Here is a 20,459-nt window from a genome sequence, read left to right as displayed (position 1 = left end):
ATAAATACCATCATATGCTGCTGAGAAATAAAAAAGAATACATGATGCTTATGTATTCTCCTGAGCTTTTCTCGGAAAAAAATTATATGGACTTGGGAAAAACCTATCCTGAAAGCCATTTATTTTATGATCTCAATGTCTTTTTAGTTCTTCAAATTCACTGGCAAGCAGTAATCGCCTGCTTATGCCTCCTCTAGGTCATTAAGTTAATTAGAATAGTCTTTCTCGGAAGTTGCTCTGCTGTGAGCTCTTGCCAATTGTTAGGAATTTAAACCGGTCACCATGGTTGAAAGAACACTCTTTGACATATTGACTGAAAGTGCCCATAATAGCAAGGCGCTGTCCTAAATGCCAGGAGCACAAGGATGAATTTAAAAATGTCAGTCTCCAAGAGTTCCCCATTTACTCAGAAGAGCATGTCAGCAAATACATGTCCTTCAGAGCAAGTTACAGCAATAAAGAGAGGTTAGATACCATGCAAGGCACAAAAGAGGAAGTGGTCAGCTCAGCCCAAGGAAGAGGAATGCTTCACGGAGAGGGGCACTTGCATCCTGAAGGATGAATGGGAGTTGACCCCGTAAGGAAGCAGAAAAGAACATTTCAGATAGGTGTGGTAGCATGGAATTTAATGGTGAACTAGTACTGGTTCACTTGATCGCCATACAACAGTAGGACATTTGAGAAGAACCACTAAAATGGGCTGAAAGGAGGACCCCTCTCTTGGTCCGGTCATCTCTTTCCGAGTTTCCTTCCCTCTGTGCAGTTTTCATGTGGGACAGAGCAAGTCTACCATCTACCAAAAAAAAAAAAAACCCAGTATACCCACTTTACAGTTAAGGAAACTGATGCTCAGCTAATGCTCAAAGAAGTTAAACCATACTCAATTCTCTCCCTCTCATTAGATGACAGTTCTCTTAAAACTATGTTAGATAATTAAGACATTTGCCTTCTATGATCTTAGGTGAGTTTAAAATCTTATTCATTGGCTCAAGAGGACTTAGAGACCCTGTAGAAAAGTATATGAGAGATTGGATTTCTTGATGGCATTTCTTCCTAAATATTCATGAAGTAACGGTGCCAACAAAAAATAAACACAAACAGTTTTTTTTGAGAATTCACAATTCAGCCATGTAAGGTATCCAGTTAAATGATTTTTAGTATATTCACAGAACTGTGCATCTATCACAACTTCAGAATATTTTCATTTTCTCAAAAAGAAACCATGCCTCCCTAAGCCACTAACCTCATTTTCTCCCAACTGCCCCAGATCTAGGCAACCACTAATCTACTTTCTGTCTGTACAGATTGGTATCCTCTGGACAGTTCATATTAATGGAATCATACAGTATGTGGTACCTTGTGACCGGTTTCTTTAAAGTTAGCATAATGTTTTCAGGATTCGTCCGTGTTGTAGCATGTATCACACTTCACTCTTTTTTATTGTCCAAATATTATATTGTATCAGTACAATACATTTCTTTTATTCATTTATCAGTTGATGGACATAGGGGTTGTTTCCATTTTTTGGCTATAATAAACAATGGTGCTATTTGGCTGTTATATTTGTGTTATTTTTATTATACTAGCTTATGGATGTGATTAGCTCTGTAAATATGTGTCACCCAATGTGTGTTTGGGGGTGGGTCTATCACTTACTATAGTAGATCAAAATGGAGGTAAACATGGGTGCTTTGGGTATACAGGTAGTATCACGTATGTGTAACCTGCAGGGTAATCCTCAGTTATAATACGCAGGAGAGGATCTTTCTCTAGTGACTTCTAAATGGCATCATGGTCCAAACATTTAACTTCTGACCAGAAGAAATCAGAACAAATAACTTGGAACCTAGTCAGATAGGTATGATTTTTCCAAAGTCCTTTCCTGTTGGATTTAATATTCGAAGAACAGATGAATTCAGGGTAAATAAATGACTACCAAGTTAAAAAAAAAAAAATACCTGGAAGAAATCTTGAGCAATCTGTTCCTAAATGAAAGGAAGATAGAGGAAACTTTTGGATTTAATCTTATAGGATGTTACAATTTGAAGACCATTAAACTGTGTATAATGTACAATCCGTTTTTTGCTAGACAAGGAAGTTTCCTGATTGTACTCTTGAGATATTATAAAGCATTTCTAAGGCTGCTATTAAACTAGGGAATTGTGAATTGGTAGGTTTTCAAATAAGTTACTCCAGACCTCAGTCTGGTCTAAAGGTTCCTGTTTTTACAATTAACTCCTCATGTTTCTTTGTTGAGTGTGTGTGTGTGTGTGTGTGTGTAAAAGCTAAAGATAGACCAGGAAGCATCTGGGGCCATTTGGCTGTAGAGGGGAATACAGATTTGTGAGGGCTAGCTACTACATGTAAACGGAATACATCTATCTTAACGTGCTAACTCTTTGGTCATCACTGTCCAAAATGTCCCTAGCTTATGGTACCTAGTATTAATACTTTATGAGTTTTTCGTCTATGGATGAAGCAGATGGGTCTATCTGAAGATAAAACCCAGTATATGCATGAACACTTCCATGTTGTTTGGCTGATCTTCCTAGGGATTACAAAGAAAAGTGGGCATATCAGGCATAGGCTGCTCTGATGTCAGCTCTCTCTTGGTCTGCATTTCCGAATAAGGGACAGTGATTAAGAAAGACTCATCAAGAGTAGAGGGAAAAGATTGCTAGCCACAGGATGACCCAAAGCTATATACTGACCCAGGCAATGCAAGGTTCTACTCTCTACACACCTTGCAAAATGCCACATGAATGCATCCTAATTTTAATTAAGATGATTTTGGAAGGGCATTTCTCTGGTCTCTACAGCAAGATCCTTTCTCCTCTAACTAAAGTAGGAGAAGGTACATTTCAAGATTTTTCCTAAAGATTCCTCATTTGGGGGGAATAGTGATGAAAACAACATTAAGAACGTTTATGGAGCACTTACTATAGGTTGCCATCTAATTTAACCCTATTATTAGCCCTGTTTTATACATGAACAGAGAGGTTCACTAGCTTCCCTAGGCTCCCACAGCTGTAAGTATCAGAGCCAGGATCTGAAGCAGGCAGGAAGGCTCTAGAGCCCAGGCTCTCAACTACCTAATTAAGAAATTTTGCTGTTTCTTAATTTAGTGTTATAAAACGTTTTTACTGCTACTTTAAAATATATAAATGCTCAAAGTAGAGGTTTATGTAAATGTAAAAAGCACACACTGCACAACTGTAATACTCTATTTTCTAAAAATAAAAATTGTTTACATGCCCATTTTCTCCCTGGGAAAAGGTTTTTATGTTTCTTCAAAACGAGGAGTAACATTTGGTTTTGCTGGGGGAACTAAGTTCCCCCAAGTTAAAATTACTTTGATGATTCCAGTCGTGCATAGCATAGCGATTTATGACAAATATGTAATCTGTTTGTCACCCATTTTGGATGACTTCCAAATGTTTCCTTTTAGTAGCTCTTGATTTTGTTTGGATTTTTTTTTTTTTTTTTTTTTTTTTTTGCAATAGCCAAATAATCAAACAACAATGTCTGAATAACGTTTGCTCTAGTCAGGGAATACCAACATGTTGAAAGACAGCTTGGGTTATTTAAAATCCTACTACATTCACTTGCAACTTTGAGAGCATTCATGTTTTAGTGACCTGGATTTTTTAAAGGAGAAGAGGCAAAAAGAAAAAGAAAAAAACAAAACCAAGTTTGCAGCTCTAGTCCCTCTTTTGCTATCTGCTGCATTGAGTTTGCTTACTCCGTTTTGCGGGCGAAAGCACGCTTAAGAGATCAAATCAAACTGTCCGAAAAAGGCTGTCTGCATCCCTCATGTTTAAAAGAGAAGGATTTCGTTCCCTCTCCTTCACACATCAAAGAAGGCACTCGGGGAGGAAATAAACCATAATTAGGCATGAGCGACCGAGCAGACAGACCCCTTCCTCTGCCTTCCCCATCCCCGCCCCCCATGCCCTGGCAGCAGTCCTGGGCTCGAGCGAGGCGCGGGTCACCGCAGCAGCTGCAGCGAGCGCGCTTCCGCGCCCGCGCCCGCCGCCAAAATCTGGGCGGCGGCGGGGCCGGCCCGCGGGGCGCGCGCGCTCGGGAGCGCGCTCATGCAGCGGTTTTCTTCTCTCACAATCCAGAGGCTGCGGCGCGGGAGGGGCGGAGAGTCGGCGGAAGGATATGGGCGCGGAAGGAGAAGCGCGCTCCCTTAGACGGAGGGCTCGTGGCTCTGGTTGGGCGGCGAAGAGCGGGGTGTGATGCGGCACTGCGGTTCTGAGGCCGTTACTCCGGCTCCTCCAGAGAGGGCGGAGGAGGAGGCTGGAGCGCGGTGGTGATTTTGTGCCAGGGCTTCCCAGAGGCGCGCTGAAAAGGCTGCAGGGCTCAGGAAACTGGGGGGTTAGGGACACACATTCAAGCCCCCACCCCCCCGGGAGGGGAAGGGGGCTGGAGGCGAGGCTTGAGGGCGACGGAGGGATGGTGTCTGCTCGCGGGGAAGGGGCGAGCCCTGCCTGTCGTTGGTGAGGGGCTGCGGGCAGGGGAGGCTCCGCGGGTCGAAGCGGCTCCATGCCCACTGGTGGGTGGAACGTGTTGAGCGGAACGCGGAGGTCGAGCCTGGCTGCCGCTCGGATCCCCTAACGTGGTAGCTAACGTGGTATTTCGTTTAGCCCACGTTGGGATTAATTCATTGCGGGCAGCTCCGCTGGTCTGGCTCCTCCAGGAGCTGGGCAACCTTGACGGGCTTTTTGTCTTGCTGCTCCAGCCCCCTTTCCCTTCCTCCACCTCCAGATGCCTTTTCTCTGCCCCTCCTCGCCCGGTACAGACATTTCCAGCGCAAGCTGCCGCTCGTGGCTGCTGTCGAAGCCGCTTCTCGGGTTTTCGGCTCATTCCTCTCTGGGGTGTTTTTTGAGGAGGGAGACTTTTTCTCCCCTCCACGATGGGATTTTCTTCCTGTGCCAAAATGGACTTTCATTGATTTCTACTCACTTCTTCAACGTTTAGTGATCCATTCCCTAGGCGTATTTTTGTGGTAGTTCCCCTTTTCAAATACATTATCTGTAAAATGGAGAACGAGATTTTTACTCCCCTTCTGGAGCAGTTCATGACCAGCCCCTTGGTCACTTGGGTAAGTAGGGTGTTATTTATTGTGTATTTTGCTGCATTATTTGTGGCTGCAGAGATGGAGATGGGCGTTCGTGTCCTTATGGTCGTTCTGTTCTAGGTGAAAACGTTTGGACCTCTGGCTGCAGGAAATGGGACCAACCTGGATGAATATGTGGCTTTGGTGGATGGGGTATTCTTGAACCAGGTCATGCTCCAAATGTGAGTGGTTTTTTCCCCCCTTCTTTTCTAGGTAACTTGTTTTCTTTGAAAAGGGACATACTGAAAACTTACAGAGTTTATGTTTGAAGCTCCTCATTTGGCCAAAACAATTCAGGTGGTTTAAGAATTAGACTTTGAAAAGGGTGATAGTCTTACGTGCCCACCAGCCCATTTGTCATAACCTAATAATTATACCTGTTAAAATTGTGAAACTTTAATTTTTATTCTGCAAACCGTATATTGTTACTTATTGTCTTCAGTGCTGAAATCGAAGCCACATTGTCCTCTGATAATTTGGTGAAAAGAGAGAGAATATGAGAATAGTTTCCTAAGGGGAAATAAAGCCTCTACTGTGAAGTTATGTGTATTTGATGCAGAAGTGTTTCTTATTAATCTCTGTGTCTAAAAATAAGTGGCTCAAATTTTGAAACTGGTGAAGTAATAACAGATTTCAGAAGAGAGAATTTCGAATAACTCTTCTGATTGGTGAGAACTGTTGCTGTAGCAAGTAATTTAAGTGGGTACAGTAACTCAAATCCGATGAGATTATTACATGAATTAATATGAATATTTGGGAGATCATTTTAAGGTATTTTAAGGGCATTTGTGAAATGCTAGTAACTGACATCTCGATGACAACTAAATAATGATTTAGTAGGAAAATCTTTGTCTTTTATGTTTGTGATACTGGGTTTGTATTAAGTGGAAAAGGGTTTTTAGGGTGGGAATTGATATCAAAATCATTGGTAGCTATATCAGTGAAATATTTTTATCATTATAGGTAATGTAGCATACATGCATTCTAAGTACATCAGGGTAGGTTTTCTAAGTACAAACTCTGAATGTTGTAGTTGTGCTCAAAATAATGTGTATTTAGCCTTCTGTCTTTTGAATAGAATCTGATTACGAGAGTAGTTTGGAAATTTGAATTTTAAGGCAGTCTTACTTTTTTATATATGTGGGAATTTAGTGCATTATTAATAAGTAATTGTTACTAAGGAATAAGTCTGTGAATAGATGCATAACATAAAGTATCATTTCTGTATTTTGTAGGAAATTGTTTCTTATTAGATTTTTTATTTAAAACAGGTCGAAGTCAAATTCATAAATGTTCCAATGATAACTTTTCAGTCTGTGTGCTCAGAGGTATTTGCAGTCTGTGTGCTGATTTTCAGTATGTGTTGATCCCATAGGGAAGTATTACACTACTAAATGCTTTCTTAAAGTGTTTTATTTGTATAGGCACCCAAAGAAATATATATATATTACTTAAAGTATATATACATTTTTTTCCTTTAAGAAAGGAAAAAGGCGTGTAGACATTAATTATCTCCAGGGATAGTAAATATATTTTTGGCAGTTCTCTCCCGGAACTATTTTTTATCTTTGCAATATCTCCCTATTCCCTAAGCAAAATGGTAGAATAATTAAATTTACTTCTATTTTAGGGAACACACATGACAGGAAGGGTAGCCATTACAGTAGATACTCAGAATTTATTCCCTTCTCTTGTTTTTAGACAGAAAATTTTGAAATTGTATTCTGAGCTCTAAAAAAAAAGGTGTTTTTACAAAATAGGAAAATATATTACTTTAATTTCCACTTTATTTTATTTATTTTAAATAAATTTCCCACTTTATTTTATTTATTTTAAAGTGGGTTTCATGCCCAAGATGTGAGGCTTGAACTCATGACCCTGAGATTGAGAGTCTCCTGCTGTACTGGCTGAGCCAGCCAGGCACCCCTTGTTTTCCACTTTAATGTTTTTTATTTGAATGATTTTTTTCCCCCCAAAATACTTAGTTTTTTTTTGAGTCCTGAATAGTTAGCGGAGGTGCTAAAAACAGACACTTTAGCTTGTTTCCACTTTGAGTGCAGTTTTATGTTTAAAAATACATATGTATATTTTGAAAGTAATGGTGTTTCAAAATAGTGGTTGCCAGGTTGTTTTTTTTTTTTTTTTGGGAGGACTAGCTTCATTCCAAACCTCAACTCTGCTTCTGTTTTCAGTTCCACCTCTCAGCTTCTTTAAAAGTTTTTTCAGTGTCCTAATTCTGTTCTGAATGACCTATATAAATTAAGGGGAAAAAAAATTAAGAAAAAAGGAAGAAGTAGCCATTAGTTTTTTAAAAAAAATAATTTGCTAAAATAAGATAAATTTATTTTAGTGAATTATTTTCCTAAGAGAGCAACAAAATATACGTTGTTTTTAAAGCTGAATTTTGCTAACTTTAAAATCATAAAATTAAGAGTCACTTATGGTTTGTCTCCCTCCCAATCCCATCTTGTTTAAACCTGGCGATTCACAGACCTGTACCCCTGGGGATAAAAATACATGTTTATAAAAAATTTAAAAAAATTTTTAAAAATCATAAAATGCATCTGTTAAGTATTTTGTTCAAGATAATATTTAATGTACTCTATTAAATTGTCAGTTGACACTGTACATAGTTAAACTAAAAGTTAGTCTAAGTCATTTCTGACTTTGTTTTGATTTGTTTACAGAATATGTGAGTGAGAACCATTTCTAAATGAAACTATATATATTTCTTCATGTTGTTTTGCTTGGAGTTTGTTGAGCTTCTTACATCTGTGGGTTTGTAGTTTCTAATAAATTCAGAAAAAAATTGGGCATTATTTTAAAAAATACATATCTATAAAGAATATTTAAGTGTGTGTGTATGTTTTTCGTGTCTCCATTTCCCTTTTTGGAAGTCCAGTTACATGGAAATCAGGCTGCTAGAGGTTTACTGGTGTTCTTTTCAGTTTTTTCAGTCTTCTAATTTTAGATTATCTCTCTGTGTCTCCAACTTCATTAATTTTTTTAATAATGTTTAATTTGTTCTTAATGGTGTCCAGCATATTTTTCATTTCAGACATTACAGTTTTATTCTAGAAATTGAGGGTTTTTTTTTTTCTATCTCCCATTTCTATAGCTTTCATGCTTTGTCTTTTCTGTAGCTTCTTGAGTATATGGGATATAGTTATAAATAGATTAATGTTTATTTCTACTAATTCTGTCTGTATAATTTCTAGATTGGTTTTGATTGATTTTTCTCCTCATAAAGAATTGTTATTTTCTTGCTTTTGTATGCCTGGTGATTTTTGATTGGATGTTAGACATTTGCAATTTTACCGTGTGGGGTACTGGGTATTTTTATATTTCATTAGGTATTCTTGAGTTTTGTTCTGGAATAGTTAAGTTACTTGGAAACAGTTTGATCTTTTCAGATGCTGCTTTAAAGTTGTAGCATCTATTGTCCACTACTGTAACTCTATTGACGAAGCCCTCCGAGTACTCTGGGTAGTGAAAACGGGCTATTCCTGGACCTGTGTGAACCCTGGGTGGTGTTCCCTCTAATCCTTTTTGGTATTTTTTTCCCACTGTTCTTGGGTAATTTCCTCATGTGTATATACTAGAAAGTACTCAACGGAAGACTTGAGGGATACCCTCTGCAGATCTCTGGATTTTCCTGTGAGCCTCTCTACTCTTAGGTACTCTACTTTGTATATGACTATCACTTTGTTCTTTCTAGATTAAGTTCCATCTCACCTCAGCAAGATCATTGCTCTACCTGGGTTCCCCAGCTCTCTTCTATGGCTTAGGAACTCTTTCAAGGTAGTAAGTTGGGGCAATTGAGGATTCATTTTGTATGTTTCCCACCTATCAAGGATCTACTGTTCTTTGTTGCCTGATATCCATTGCCTTGAAAAATTTTTCCAGTTGTTTCAGGCTAGAAGGTAAATTTGGTTCCTGATATTCCATCTTGGCCAAAGTAGAAATCTATTTATGTACTTATAAATACATGTTTGGCCTGCCATTCTTGTATTCCTGCTTTCAGTAGTGACAGAATTCAGTTACAGAAGACTTATGGTAGAATATTTTTTTTCATCTACAGTGTTTACTAAAAGTAAGAATATCAATTATTGATTTTGATTTTGCCATTTTGGACCTTGTTTGCATTGACTTCTTCACTGCCAGTTTACCAACTTTGCCTTACAATTTTGAAATCTTTTCACTGACTTGGGATTCACTGCATTTAGAGATGAATACTGGATTTCATTGAGTAGCTCTTTGAATCAAAGAATCTCTGTAAGAGCTTGTGACATGACATCAGTCCTCTTTAATGGGAAGGGGAAGCTCTTTAGAGATTGGGATTGATGGGCCAGCTCTTCTGCATGCTGTAGGACATTTTCGTACTTCAAATGAAATCTTTCTTTCTTAGTGCTAGTTATCAGACATAGGGCTTGGTGGCAGTAGAAATCATCATTTCTCTGTTTCAGATGTCATGCGGTTCTGTAGCCCTATTTGAATTTTACTTACTAAGAAATTTATAACATTATCGTGAATTTCATAATTCTAAAGTTTAAAAAGTGTGTATTACCTAAGCAGTTGAAAATATGGATATATTAGGGTTTTAAGTATTGAGAAAATTATTGATAGTATCAGAAGAGTGATATGACTCAACCCCATTACATAACTAGAGAGATCTATACTGACTGTTATGATATACTTATTATGGTTTTTCTTCTTCTAGGATCTTGAGTTGGAAGGAACTTTAGAAGTCCTCAGAACAATTATATGATTCAACCTCTTTAGATAACTATAGAGATTTATACTGACTGTTAAGATATACTTGTTCTAGCTTTTCTTCTTTTAGAATCTTGAGTTGAAAGGAACTTTGGAAGTCCTCTATTATGAAAATATGTTTTAATTAAAAAATTAATAATGACAAAAATTAAATGATGCATGGTCATGTAGATTCTCCTTAAGTATTTCCTGAGAGGCAGCTTCATAAAGTATACCTAAAAGAAGCCATTTGTGTAATAGAGAAAGTTAACTGAGAAATGTTCCTTAGTTCTATGAATGTATAAGATTCAAAAGTAAGAGGATATGGATGGGGGAGGGATGAAATAGATAAAGGGGATCAAGGGTATACTTATCTTTATGAGCACTGAGTAATGTATATGATTGTTGAATCATTATATTGTATACCTGAAACTAATATAACACTGTATTGTTAATTATACCTCAATTTAAAAAAAAGATTTAAAAGTAGATTGTGCTAACTTTATGTCTATAATGACCTTAAAATGACTTATAAAATATATGGGTTTCTTACCCAAGTATGGCATTGACTCTGAATTTTGGTTTGGGCATCTCAGGTTTTCTCATTGGACCTCATATTTTTTGTTTAGTTTAGATTTTGTTTTTTGCTTCTTTAAAAAACACACTTTTGATATAGTCATAGCTGTTGTCTTATTATCCAGTTTTCTGATTTATCTTCCAGATATGCCTGATATATCCCTGTGTGTCTGTGTATATATATACACACATGCACCAGATATATCCCTGACTTTTGAATTAATGTGAATTCAGTTTTGAGTTAATGTGCTAGCCCTGATTGGTCTTACTTTTGGGCTTGCCCGTCTTAAAGTTTGTTCTCATCTGTGATCATATGTGCTTCTATAAGACTATAAATGTGTTTTGGGGATAACATTTATCTCACTGGATTGCAGCTCTTGGTATATCTGAGTCCACTGATTATCCTGTGAATTTCTTGAAGCCATGGACTGTACTTTTCATCTTTATTCTTAGTGTAGTGCTTGACATACAGTAGGTACTTGATATACTTCTGTTGAATGAATGAATAATGGAGACGTAATGTGGTAAAGTAGAATTTGGTCTTTGAGTCAGACGCCTTTAAGTCAGACAGGGTTTAATTCTCACTATGCTACTTATTAGTGTATGACCTTAAACAATTTACTTAGCATTTCCAAATCTCATTTCCTGCATTTATTGGATGAATGATAATGTTTCCTTCCTGGAGTAGACTTAATCTCTGATAAGACACAGATAGGTATCTATTTACTGTTTGTTTACTACTGTATCCCCAGTGTTGGTTGCTGTCATTAGTATTATCATGTGCTAGGTCATTCCTACCTGTTTCTGTTTCTTCAAACAAATTATGATCACTCACAGCTTAGTTTTTCACGATTTTCTCTTGGCATCACCTCTATATAGTTGTATGCTTATTGTTTAGCAAGTTATTTCTCAATATCTTGATTTATAAACAGAATAAAAAGACTCCCAGGGTTATGAGAATCAGATAGGATAATTTGTGTATAGTACTTAGCATATAACAAGATTAAATCATTGCTAGCTAGTGGTCTTTGTTTTATTTCTATCGTTATCATAATCATTTTTCCATACACTGCCCTCCTTCCCCTTTTTAAAAATATTTTATTTATTTGACAGACAAATCACAAGTAGGCAGAGAGGCAGGCAGAGAGGGAGAAGCAGGCTCCCCGCTGAGCAGAGAGCCCAATGCTGGGCTCCATCCCAGGATCCTGGGATCATGACCTGAGTCGAAGGCAGAGGCCTCAACCCACTGAGCCACCCAGGCGCCCCTGCCCTTTCCCCCTTTTTTGGCTAGCAAGGTTTTACTCATTCTTAACACCCTCTGAAGTCTCTTGGCATAGTTAGTTGCTCTCTCCCCATCATCCCATATCTGTCTTTACCAAATTGTGTTAAAGTGCTGCAGCTACTAGATAGTTAACATTTAGAGGCTAGAGATTTTTGTTATGTATCACCAACACCTAGCATAGATTTGATATGTCACAAGTTTTTTATTAAATGTCAAAGGAGTGAATGAAACATTTTGTAATTTTATTAGCTTTTACATTTTTGAGAATTCTAGCTTTAGTATTATAGAATTTAGTTTATTTTACCCTTTTTTTTTTTTTTAAGAAGGAAAGCAAGAGAGAGCATAAGCAAGCGTGAGTAAGCATGAGTGTGGTGGGGAAGGACAGAGGGAATGGGAGAAAATCTTCAGCACACCCTCTCTGAGCAAGGAGCCTAGTATGGCCTCAGTCCCCAATCCCACAATCCTGAGATCATGAGTGGAACTGAAACCAAGAGTTGGACGCTGAATGAACTGAGCCACCCAGATTCCCCTAGTTTGTCTTTTATTTCTCTTCTTTTTCTGTTCTATTCCTCTGTCTCATTATTTAATTACCTTTAATTACCCACCTGTGTTATGTGTAGCTTGAGTTGAGGTTGTGAGAACAAGTCATAGTCCATGCTTTTGTATGGTATTAGAATATACAGTGACTGGAGTGCCTGGGTGGCTCAGTCCGTTAAGCGTCTGCCTTTGGCTCAGGTCATGATCCCAGGACCTGGGATTGAGCACCACATCAGGCTCCTTGCTCAGTGGGGAATCTGCTTCTCTCTCTACCTTCCCCCACTTGTGCTCATCTCTCTCTCTCTCTCTCAAATAAATAAATAAAATCTTAAAAAAAAAGAGAATATACAGTGACTTTAGGTTGGTTTCCAATAATGTTACTGGTGATGTCCAACATATTGAGATTTTTTTTTTTTTTAAGATTTTATTTATTTGTCAGAGAGAGTGAGCATAGGCAGACAGAGAGGCAGGCAGAGGCAGAGGGAGAAGAAGGCTTCCTGCTGAGCAAGGAGCCCAATGTGGGACTCGATCCCAGGACCCTGGGATCATGACTCGAGCCGAAGGCAGCCACTTAACAAACTGAGCCACCCAGGCGTCCCCATATTGAGATTTTTGTCCACAGCCTTATAGTGGACTGATGTCTTTAAGAGCAGTCCATTGTGATTATCTGATTCATATCTAGTTAAACTATAAAAATTGGTAAGAATCTAGAGAACGGGAAGTAGTTACTACATGTGAGAGTATTTTTTAATTTTTTATCTGAAAATTTTCTCTATGATATGTATTAATATGGGAAACTCATAAAGGAACAATAATACTTTTTATTTTTATTCATTTTTATTTTTTATTTTATTTACTTTTTTAAGTAACCTCTCCACCGAGTGTGGGGCTTGAACTCACAACCCCAAGACTGAGTGACACACTCTACCAGCTGAGCCAACCAGGTGCCCCAAGGAACATTAGTTCTTAACTATAGTCTTTCAAGAATACCAGTTGACCTTCTTTTAGGATTTGTGAAACAGATTGGTCCCAGTCTAAGTATAATGTTTCAATATTTTAAAATGATATTTGAGATTTTAATTGGTATTAAGAGATGTTTGTCTAATATTTAATTTAGTCATTACCAAGCTAGCTACTTTTAGGGAGTTGGTGGTATGGTATAGAGGAAAAAACTACCTTGAAAGTTGTAAATTTAATTCCTGGACCAGGATGGATTGTGGAGTAGTCAAAATACACACATTTGTTGATTAGTTTACTGATTACATGGGTGTAGTTTGTGGCAGCTCCAAAACATTTACAATAGCAAGATCAAAGGTCACTGATCACAGATTATCATAATGTAATAATCATAATGTAATAATGAAAAGTTTGAAATATTGCAAGAATTACCAAAATGTGACATCGAGACAAAAAGTGAGCAAATGTTGTTGGAGAAAGGGTGCCGAGAGACTTTATAGAAGATCGTCATAAACCTTCCATTTGTAAAAAACATAATTATCTACAAGGTGCAGTAAAGAGAAGTGCAATAAAAAGAGGTATTTCTGTATCCTCTTTCTTCCTGATTTTATTCCTGTGCTATCTTTGCTCTATTTTGTTAGTTCAATATTTAATAAAACTATGTTGATGAAACTCATCAACTTTATTCTGACATTTGTGAGACTCAGAGCAAGCATTCATTTACCACAATAGGCCTAAATATTTAAGGGTTATAAATCAGGCTAATAAATTATTTACTACGTTCTGATCTTTTATCTGATCTTTTATCTTGAAAAATATACCTTCATAGTGACTTAAAAGGAAAGATTCAAATTTTAGAATTCATAGAATTGAGAATTCAGATATTCAGTTTCACGTCAGAATGTCGTGGAGCCCAACCTCCTCCCTCATCCCTAGCTCACAGAGAGGTCTCATGTGCTGCATGCCTATGGACATGCTGCACACATGTCCAAGATTCATGCTTTTCCATACAGCAATCCTTGGCACAGGGGTATGTACGTCTCTAACATAGTCCATCCTCAGGACAGACCTAGGACAGATTCCTGTGCAAGCCATATAATTGGGTTAGAGATATTTGGGCAAGAAATTCCAGAGTTCCAAATTCCAAGTGAATTTCCAAGAAATTCCAGAGTTCCAGAGTTCCAAGAAATTCCAGAGTTCCAGTGTCATCTCAAAGGAGAGGTATATGGGTATATCCTCTTATTTCCATGGATTCCTTGCCCAGTGGTGAGGGGCATGGCCTGAGAAGGGCCAGAATGGGTCTCGAAGCTGAGATCTATTTTGTCATACTCAGTGAGAAGGCTGAAGGAATGGTTCCATCCAAGATCAATTTAGTCAATGAGTAATTTCTGAGGGCTCACTGTATCACAAGCTATCTACTGGGTTCTGGGGATATGATGCTGAATAAGATATGATCTTTGCTCACTAGTAAGGGGACAACATGCAAATAAATTGCAGTGTGATAACGTGTGCTATAGAATTATGTTATGCAGTGTAGAATTATGTTCTTGAAATAATAGTGGCACAAAAGGGAAGAGGAAAAATTTGAACTAGGGCATGAAAGTTGAATAGGACCAATTTGGTAAGTTAGAAACAGTGGGAGTAGGAGGAAATGGCATAAAAAGAGGCATGAATATGTGACTAAAATAGTAGAATCAAATAACTATAGGCTATTTTTGTATAGCCAAAGCAGAGATTACATGCTTCTTGCACATAGGAGATGAGTTTGAAGAGGTGGGGATTGGGAGAATGTCCTTAGATACCATGTTAAGAAGATTGGATTTTTTCCTGTAGAGATATGTATTATCAGATTCTCTCTGGAGAAACAGAACTATCAAGGGGTGTGTGTATTTGCGTGTGTATATATATATATATATAGAGAGAGAGAGAGAGAGAGAGAGATTTTAAGGAACTGGGTCATGAGATTTTGGAGGATTCTCTGGTTTAAAAACTAATGGGGCAGTCTAGCAGGCTGCCAGGCTGGAGACTGAGGGAAGAGTTGCACTGAGTTTAAATTGGGGAGGGTATGTGCTATGGTGAGTGCTGTGAATTGTGTAAGACTGATGATTCACAGACCTGTACCCCTGAAGCAAATAATACATTATAAGAAATAAAAATTTAAAAATTAAAAAAAATATATCAAAGACAGCTTGCCAGAAGGAGGTCAGCCTTTGTTCCAATAACACCATCAAATGATTGGATGAAGCCCCCTCACATTATGGAGAGTAATCTGACTCACTCAGAGTCCTTTGGTTTATGTGTTAATCATATCCAAAGAAACACCTTCATAGAACATCCAGAATAATATTTGACCAAATGTTTATGCACTGTAGTCCATCAAAATTGACACACAAAATTAAATATCATAACTAGTGTTTCTTAATCTAGGTCCACAGATATTTTGGGGGGTCTGTAATAACTTAGGAATTTTAATTTTGTGTTTTTATTTTAGTAATTTAATTTTTTTTTCAGGAAGTGGTAATAAAATTCTTTTGCAATAATTCACATTTGAGGGATTTTTAAATTTTTTTATAGACTGAGGCTAGTTTCTTAAGATATGTTTTGTTTTTTAAAGATTTTATTTATTTTTTTGACAGACAGAGATCACAAGTAGGCAGAGAGGCAGGCAAAGAGAGAAGAGGAAGCAGGATCCTTGCTGAGCAGAGAGCCTGATGCGGCTGGATCCCAGGACTCTGGGATCATGACCTCAGCTGAAGGCAGAGGCTTTAACCCACTGAGCCACCCAGGAGCCCCTAAGGCTAGTTTCTTAAGTCACTTTCTCATACTGGGTCTTTGGACTCTTAGGATATCTGTAGACTAATCCTCAGATACTTTTTTTTTTTTTTAAAGATTTTATTTATTTGAGAGAGAGAGCACAAGCAGGGGGAGTGGCACGCAGAGGGAAAAGCAGGCTTCCCACTGAGCAGGGAGCCTAATGGGACCTGATCCCTGGACCCTGGGACCATGACCTGAGCCGAAGGTAGATACTTAACTGACTGAGCCACCCAGGTATACCAAATCCTCAGATTGGTAATTTCAGTTTTTTAAAACATTGTCACTACCTTATTCCAGCTTGAAAAACAGTAATATAGGCTATCCAAATCATAAAAGGAATTGAAACAGATAGCATTTGCATTTTAGAAGGATTGAATTTGGGGCCAGAATAGAGATAGAAACAGCACTGATGTTGAAATGATATGGAAGACAAATAGCATGGAAATTATGGGACTTGATTACCAACTTGATAGGAAGAATGAGAAAGGGATTACTGGGATGACTACTTTTTACTTGGGTAAGGAGCAGATAGATGATAGTGCCCTTAGTAAGAAGACATTACAGGAAGATGAAAATTTAAGGGGAGGGGAAGTGTAGAAAATAAGTTCTGAGTTAATTTTGGAGTGTCTGGTGAACAGTGAGAAATATCTTGAGGCAGGTGGATATTCGTAAGTTTGGTGCTTGGGGAAATGTCTAAAGTAGAGAGGGAATTTGTTTTTAAGTTTATAATAGAAGCTAAAGACATGGTTGTCAGAAAAAAATACAGAAGGGGGCCACTGATAGATTCTAGGAAACAGCAACACAACAACATTAAAAGGCTGGAAATTTGAGAAAAATAGGAAAATTTATAAGGCTGCTGGGAGGTAATCAGTAAGGGAGTCAGTTAAAGATGAATGCAAGTATTGTCATGTAAGGTTGATGTCTTATTTGAGATTTGGAAAGCACCTATTTGTAGTGGAGCCAATCAGCATAGTTGGATAATTTACCCAGTGATGCTTTGCTGCTCAGTAACTGACAAAAAGATCTGTAGAGTTTACTCAAAATTGGCAATAGTAGTGTAGGCCTACGTAGAGCAGGATATCCAGGTGAACAGTTGAAATGAACAGAGTATGAGCATTAAAATGAGGAGGAAAGCAAGTATCATCAGGAGAAGGCTGATAGACTGGAGGTTGCAGTAGGATGAAGGAACAGTAGGATTAGAAGGTGAAAAAGGGTGGAATAGGAGGTTGAAGTCAGAGGGCACTTTCAGAATTTGAGATTTTGAAGGTTGCAATTCTGAATGATGATTTAGGGCCAAGGTTAGACCCTGCTAATGGGTGGGTAAAATGGAATAGAGTGAAAATAACTAAAGTTGAGAAATAATTTATTTCCTTATTCTTTGTAAGGTTAATGATCTGTTGATTAAGACTAGAGGTAGAAATGAGTATTTTGAAAGCGGGGAAATAAGTAGCTAATTTTAAGGTGTTATAATTAAAGAAAAATTTAATAGGAAGGAAGAAGACTGGCAATTTTAATTTTTCATATTAGTATACTGCTTGTTTTAACATCAGACTTGGTGAAATATCTCAATAGTCTTTCAGGAAATTTTAGACAATGGTGTGTTCTTAATGTAATTTACTTTCCTAGTGAAGGCTAGAAAAAAAAATTGGTGAACTTTATATTATTATTGACATCATGACTATTTCTTTTCCTGGGTGGTAAAGGACCAAGGAAGATAGTTCAGTTTTAGGTGTTGGGTCCTACTCATCGTTTAAGACTTAGATTGTTACAGAGTTGTGGATGATAAGAAAAAATTTTGGAGAAAAACCAATGGGGGCAATACTCCAATTTATTTTTGCCAAGACTGGTTTAAAAAAGGTAAATCACAGTAAATTCTCTGTTAACCTGAATGTTGAAGGAAAATGGAATGTTGAGTTTTCTCATAATTGAAAGTTATTTTATTTTTTCCAACTCTGCGGTTTAAATCTTTGCAAATGAATTAAATTGTATTTCCACATTTGTAAATAGAATATACATGTCATTTGTTTTAAACTTGTCTTTGTGTTAAGTATTGAATATATATAACCAAGATGAATCTATAATGAATGGTGAATGATCCCAAGTATGTATTTGAAAGCAAATCTATTATTAGCTAGGTTTTTTTTTCTTTTTGAATTTTTATGAATTTTATTTATTTATTTATTTATTTTTAGTGAGTGAGAGAATGTGTATGTTAGTGTGGGTAAATTAGGGAGCCCTACTGCTTAGAAGTTAGTTAGAAGTTAGTTTTGGAGGGTGCCTGGGTGGCTCATTTGGTTAAGTGTCTGCCTTTGGCTTAGGTCATGATCCCAGGGTCCTGGGATTGAGCCCCACATCAGGCTCCCTGCTTAATGGGGAGCCTGCTTCTCCCTCTGCCCAAGCCCCTGTTCATGCACTCTCTCTCTTGCTCTCTCACTCTCTCAAATAAAAAAATCTTTATTAAAAGAAAAAAGAAGTTAGTTTTGGCCTCTAGAGGTATAGATAGGAAGGGAAATCAAGGGGAGGAAGTTAGATAATTTTTCTTTTAAGATTTTATTTATTTGTTTGAGAGAGAGTGAACAGGTACATGCACAGGAAGGAAAGGTGGGAGGAGGTCGAGGGACAAGCAGACTCTGCACTGAGCATGGTGCCCAATGTGGGTCTAATGCAGGGTTCAACCCCATGACCCTGAGATCATGACTTGAGCTGGAATCAAGAGTCAGACACTTAACTCACTGAGCCACCAGGCACCCTAGGAAGTTCAAATTCGGACCTTGAAGAATGATTAGACTTGGACAGCCATAGTTGAGGAGAGGAGGGTATTTTAAGCTAGGGAATCAACATGACGAAAAAGCATATTATATATATGATTTGGGAGGTGGTGAAGAGACTAGCCTTACTACAGGGTCCATCCCAAGTTGGGAAAGAGAATATAAATGTGCATAGATGGAGTAGACCAGATTATGGGAAACTTGAAAAATAACCAGTATAATTAGGCTGCACATGGCAGGCATTGTAGAGCCATTTAAAATTACTTATTAGGGAATTAAAAGTATTAGGAAAATCACTTTGCCATTAGTTTGTAGAGTAGATTGATTATTGACTTTATTAGTTCATCCTATATTTATTAAGAATACATTATGTATACTATTGCAATACTGAAACAACAGAAATCAGTGAAACTTATAATTGTATTAGTGCTTGGAACAAAGATGAGGAATGGGGAGGAACAAGTAAGTGCTAGTAGAAGATAGATGGGTAGTGATGGGTAGCATTCTGTTCTTATGATCGTGAGGTTCAAGTCGGCGTAGGATGTATGAGTGGAGAAGGAGCAAATTCAAGAACTTGCAGAGAAATTGATGAAATTCTAGATACAGTGTGTGAAAGGGAAGAATGAGAGATGATATGCCAAGGTTAAACCTGAGCAGACAGACTGAAAATTATGTATTTCTAGGAAAGAGGATGTTAAGTTTGGATATTTAATTTTGTGTGAGGAAAATAAGGACATTTATTTTAACTTGCAACTGAAAACATTTAAATGTGTAATACAGCAATGTGTTTTGACAATGATGCCTAATTTATATGAGAAATGTTCCAATACCTATGCATTTGTACTCTTGTTTACATTTTCATTACTGTTAGTACATATTTCATTTTTTAATTCAGTGATATGGTTTTGAGAATGTGTTACTAAAATTCTTTCAGACTGTCAGAATGCTTTAAAGTGTGCATTTGTAGGATCTAACTTATCCGGGAGATTTAACAATTCCCAAAATATTAAGTTGCACTTTTACCTCTCAGTTGTTAGAAGTTAGCCATCTTTGTTTTGTACTTTTTTTAATTTCAAGATTTACTTAGTTATTTGACAGAGAGAGACACAGCCAGAGAGGGAGCACAAGCAGGGGGAGTGGGTGAGGGAGAAGCAGGCTTCCCGCTGAACAGGGAGCCCAGTGTGGGGCTCGATCCCAACACCCTGGGATCATGACCTTAGCCAAAAGCATGCGCTTAACTGACTGAGCCCCCCAGCTGACCCTTGTGTTATACTTCTATTAACTATAATGATTCACAGTTTTTGTCTGTGCTTACAGAAAGAGCTCAGGCCATGTGTTTTTGAGCAGTGCTGTTCTCAATAAATTTTTCTGTTATCTGAGAGTATTCATGTAATTATTCTGTGTTTATTCTGAAAAATAGTCTGTTACTGAGTTATCTATTCTAGAGGAGAATTTTGGTCTTTGTTTAGTTCCCCAGGAGTTTTGTTTTTATTTTTGTTTTAATTCTGCAATGCATAAATTAAGTCTAGTATTTATTAAGTGTTGCACATTTTTCTTTTGACTTTCTTATTATCCGGGGCGCCTGAGTGGCTCAGTCGTTAAGCGTGTCTGCCTTCAGCTAAGGTCTCGATCCTAGGGTCCTTGGTTGGAC

The 20,459-nt window shown here is 37.6% G+C and overlaps 1 protein-coding gene across 9 annotated transcripts in view; it reads left to right on the top strand.

Moving 5' to 3' along the window:
• Positions 1-4,167: 4,167 nt before the first annotated feature.
• The window catches only part of CCDC88A (coiled-coil domain containing 88A), a 122,174-nt gene continuing 105,882 nt past the window's right edge, over positions 4,168-20,459 (top strand). For 4 of the 9 annotated variants that reach the window (XM_032352160.1, XM_032352158.1, XM_032352159.1 and 1 more), the window contains exons 1-2: positions 4,169-5,107; positions 5,204-5,304. In XM_032352160.1, coding sequence (XP_032208051.1) covers positions 5,045-5,107; positions 5,204-5,304 — 164 coding nt within the window. In that variant the 5' untranslated portion in view covers positions 4,169-5,044. Of the gene's footprint in view, positions 5,108-5,203; positions 5,305-20,459 lie in introns of all 9 variants that reach the window. The other 5 variants (XM_032352162.1, XM_032352161.1, XM_032352163.1 and 2 more) reach the window with 3 other exon arrangements.

This window comes from Mustela erminea, chromosome 7 (assembly GCF_009829155.1).
Source record: "Mustela erminea isolate mMusErm1 chromosome 7, mMusErm1.Pri, whole genome shotgun sequence".
NCBI classification, from domain to species: domain Eukaryota; kingdom Metazoa; phylum Chordata; class Mammalia; order Carnivora; family Mustelidae; genus Mustela; species Mustela erminea.
This window is presented reverse-complemented; position numbering and strand designations above follow the sequence as displayed.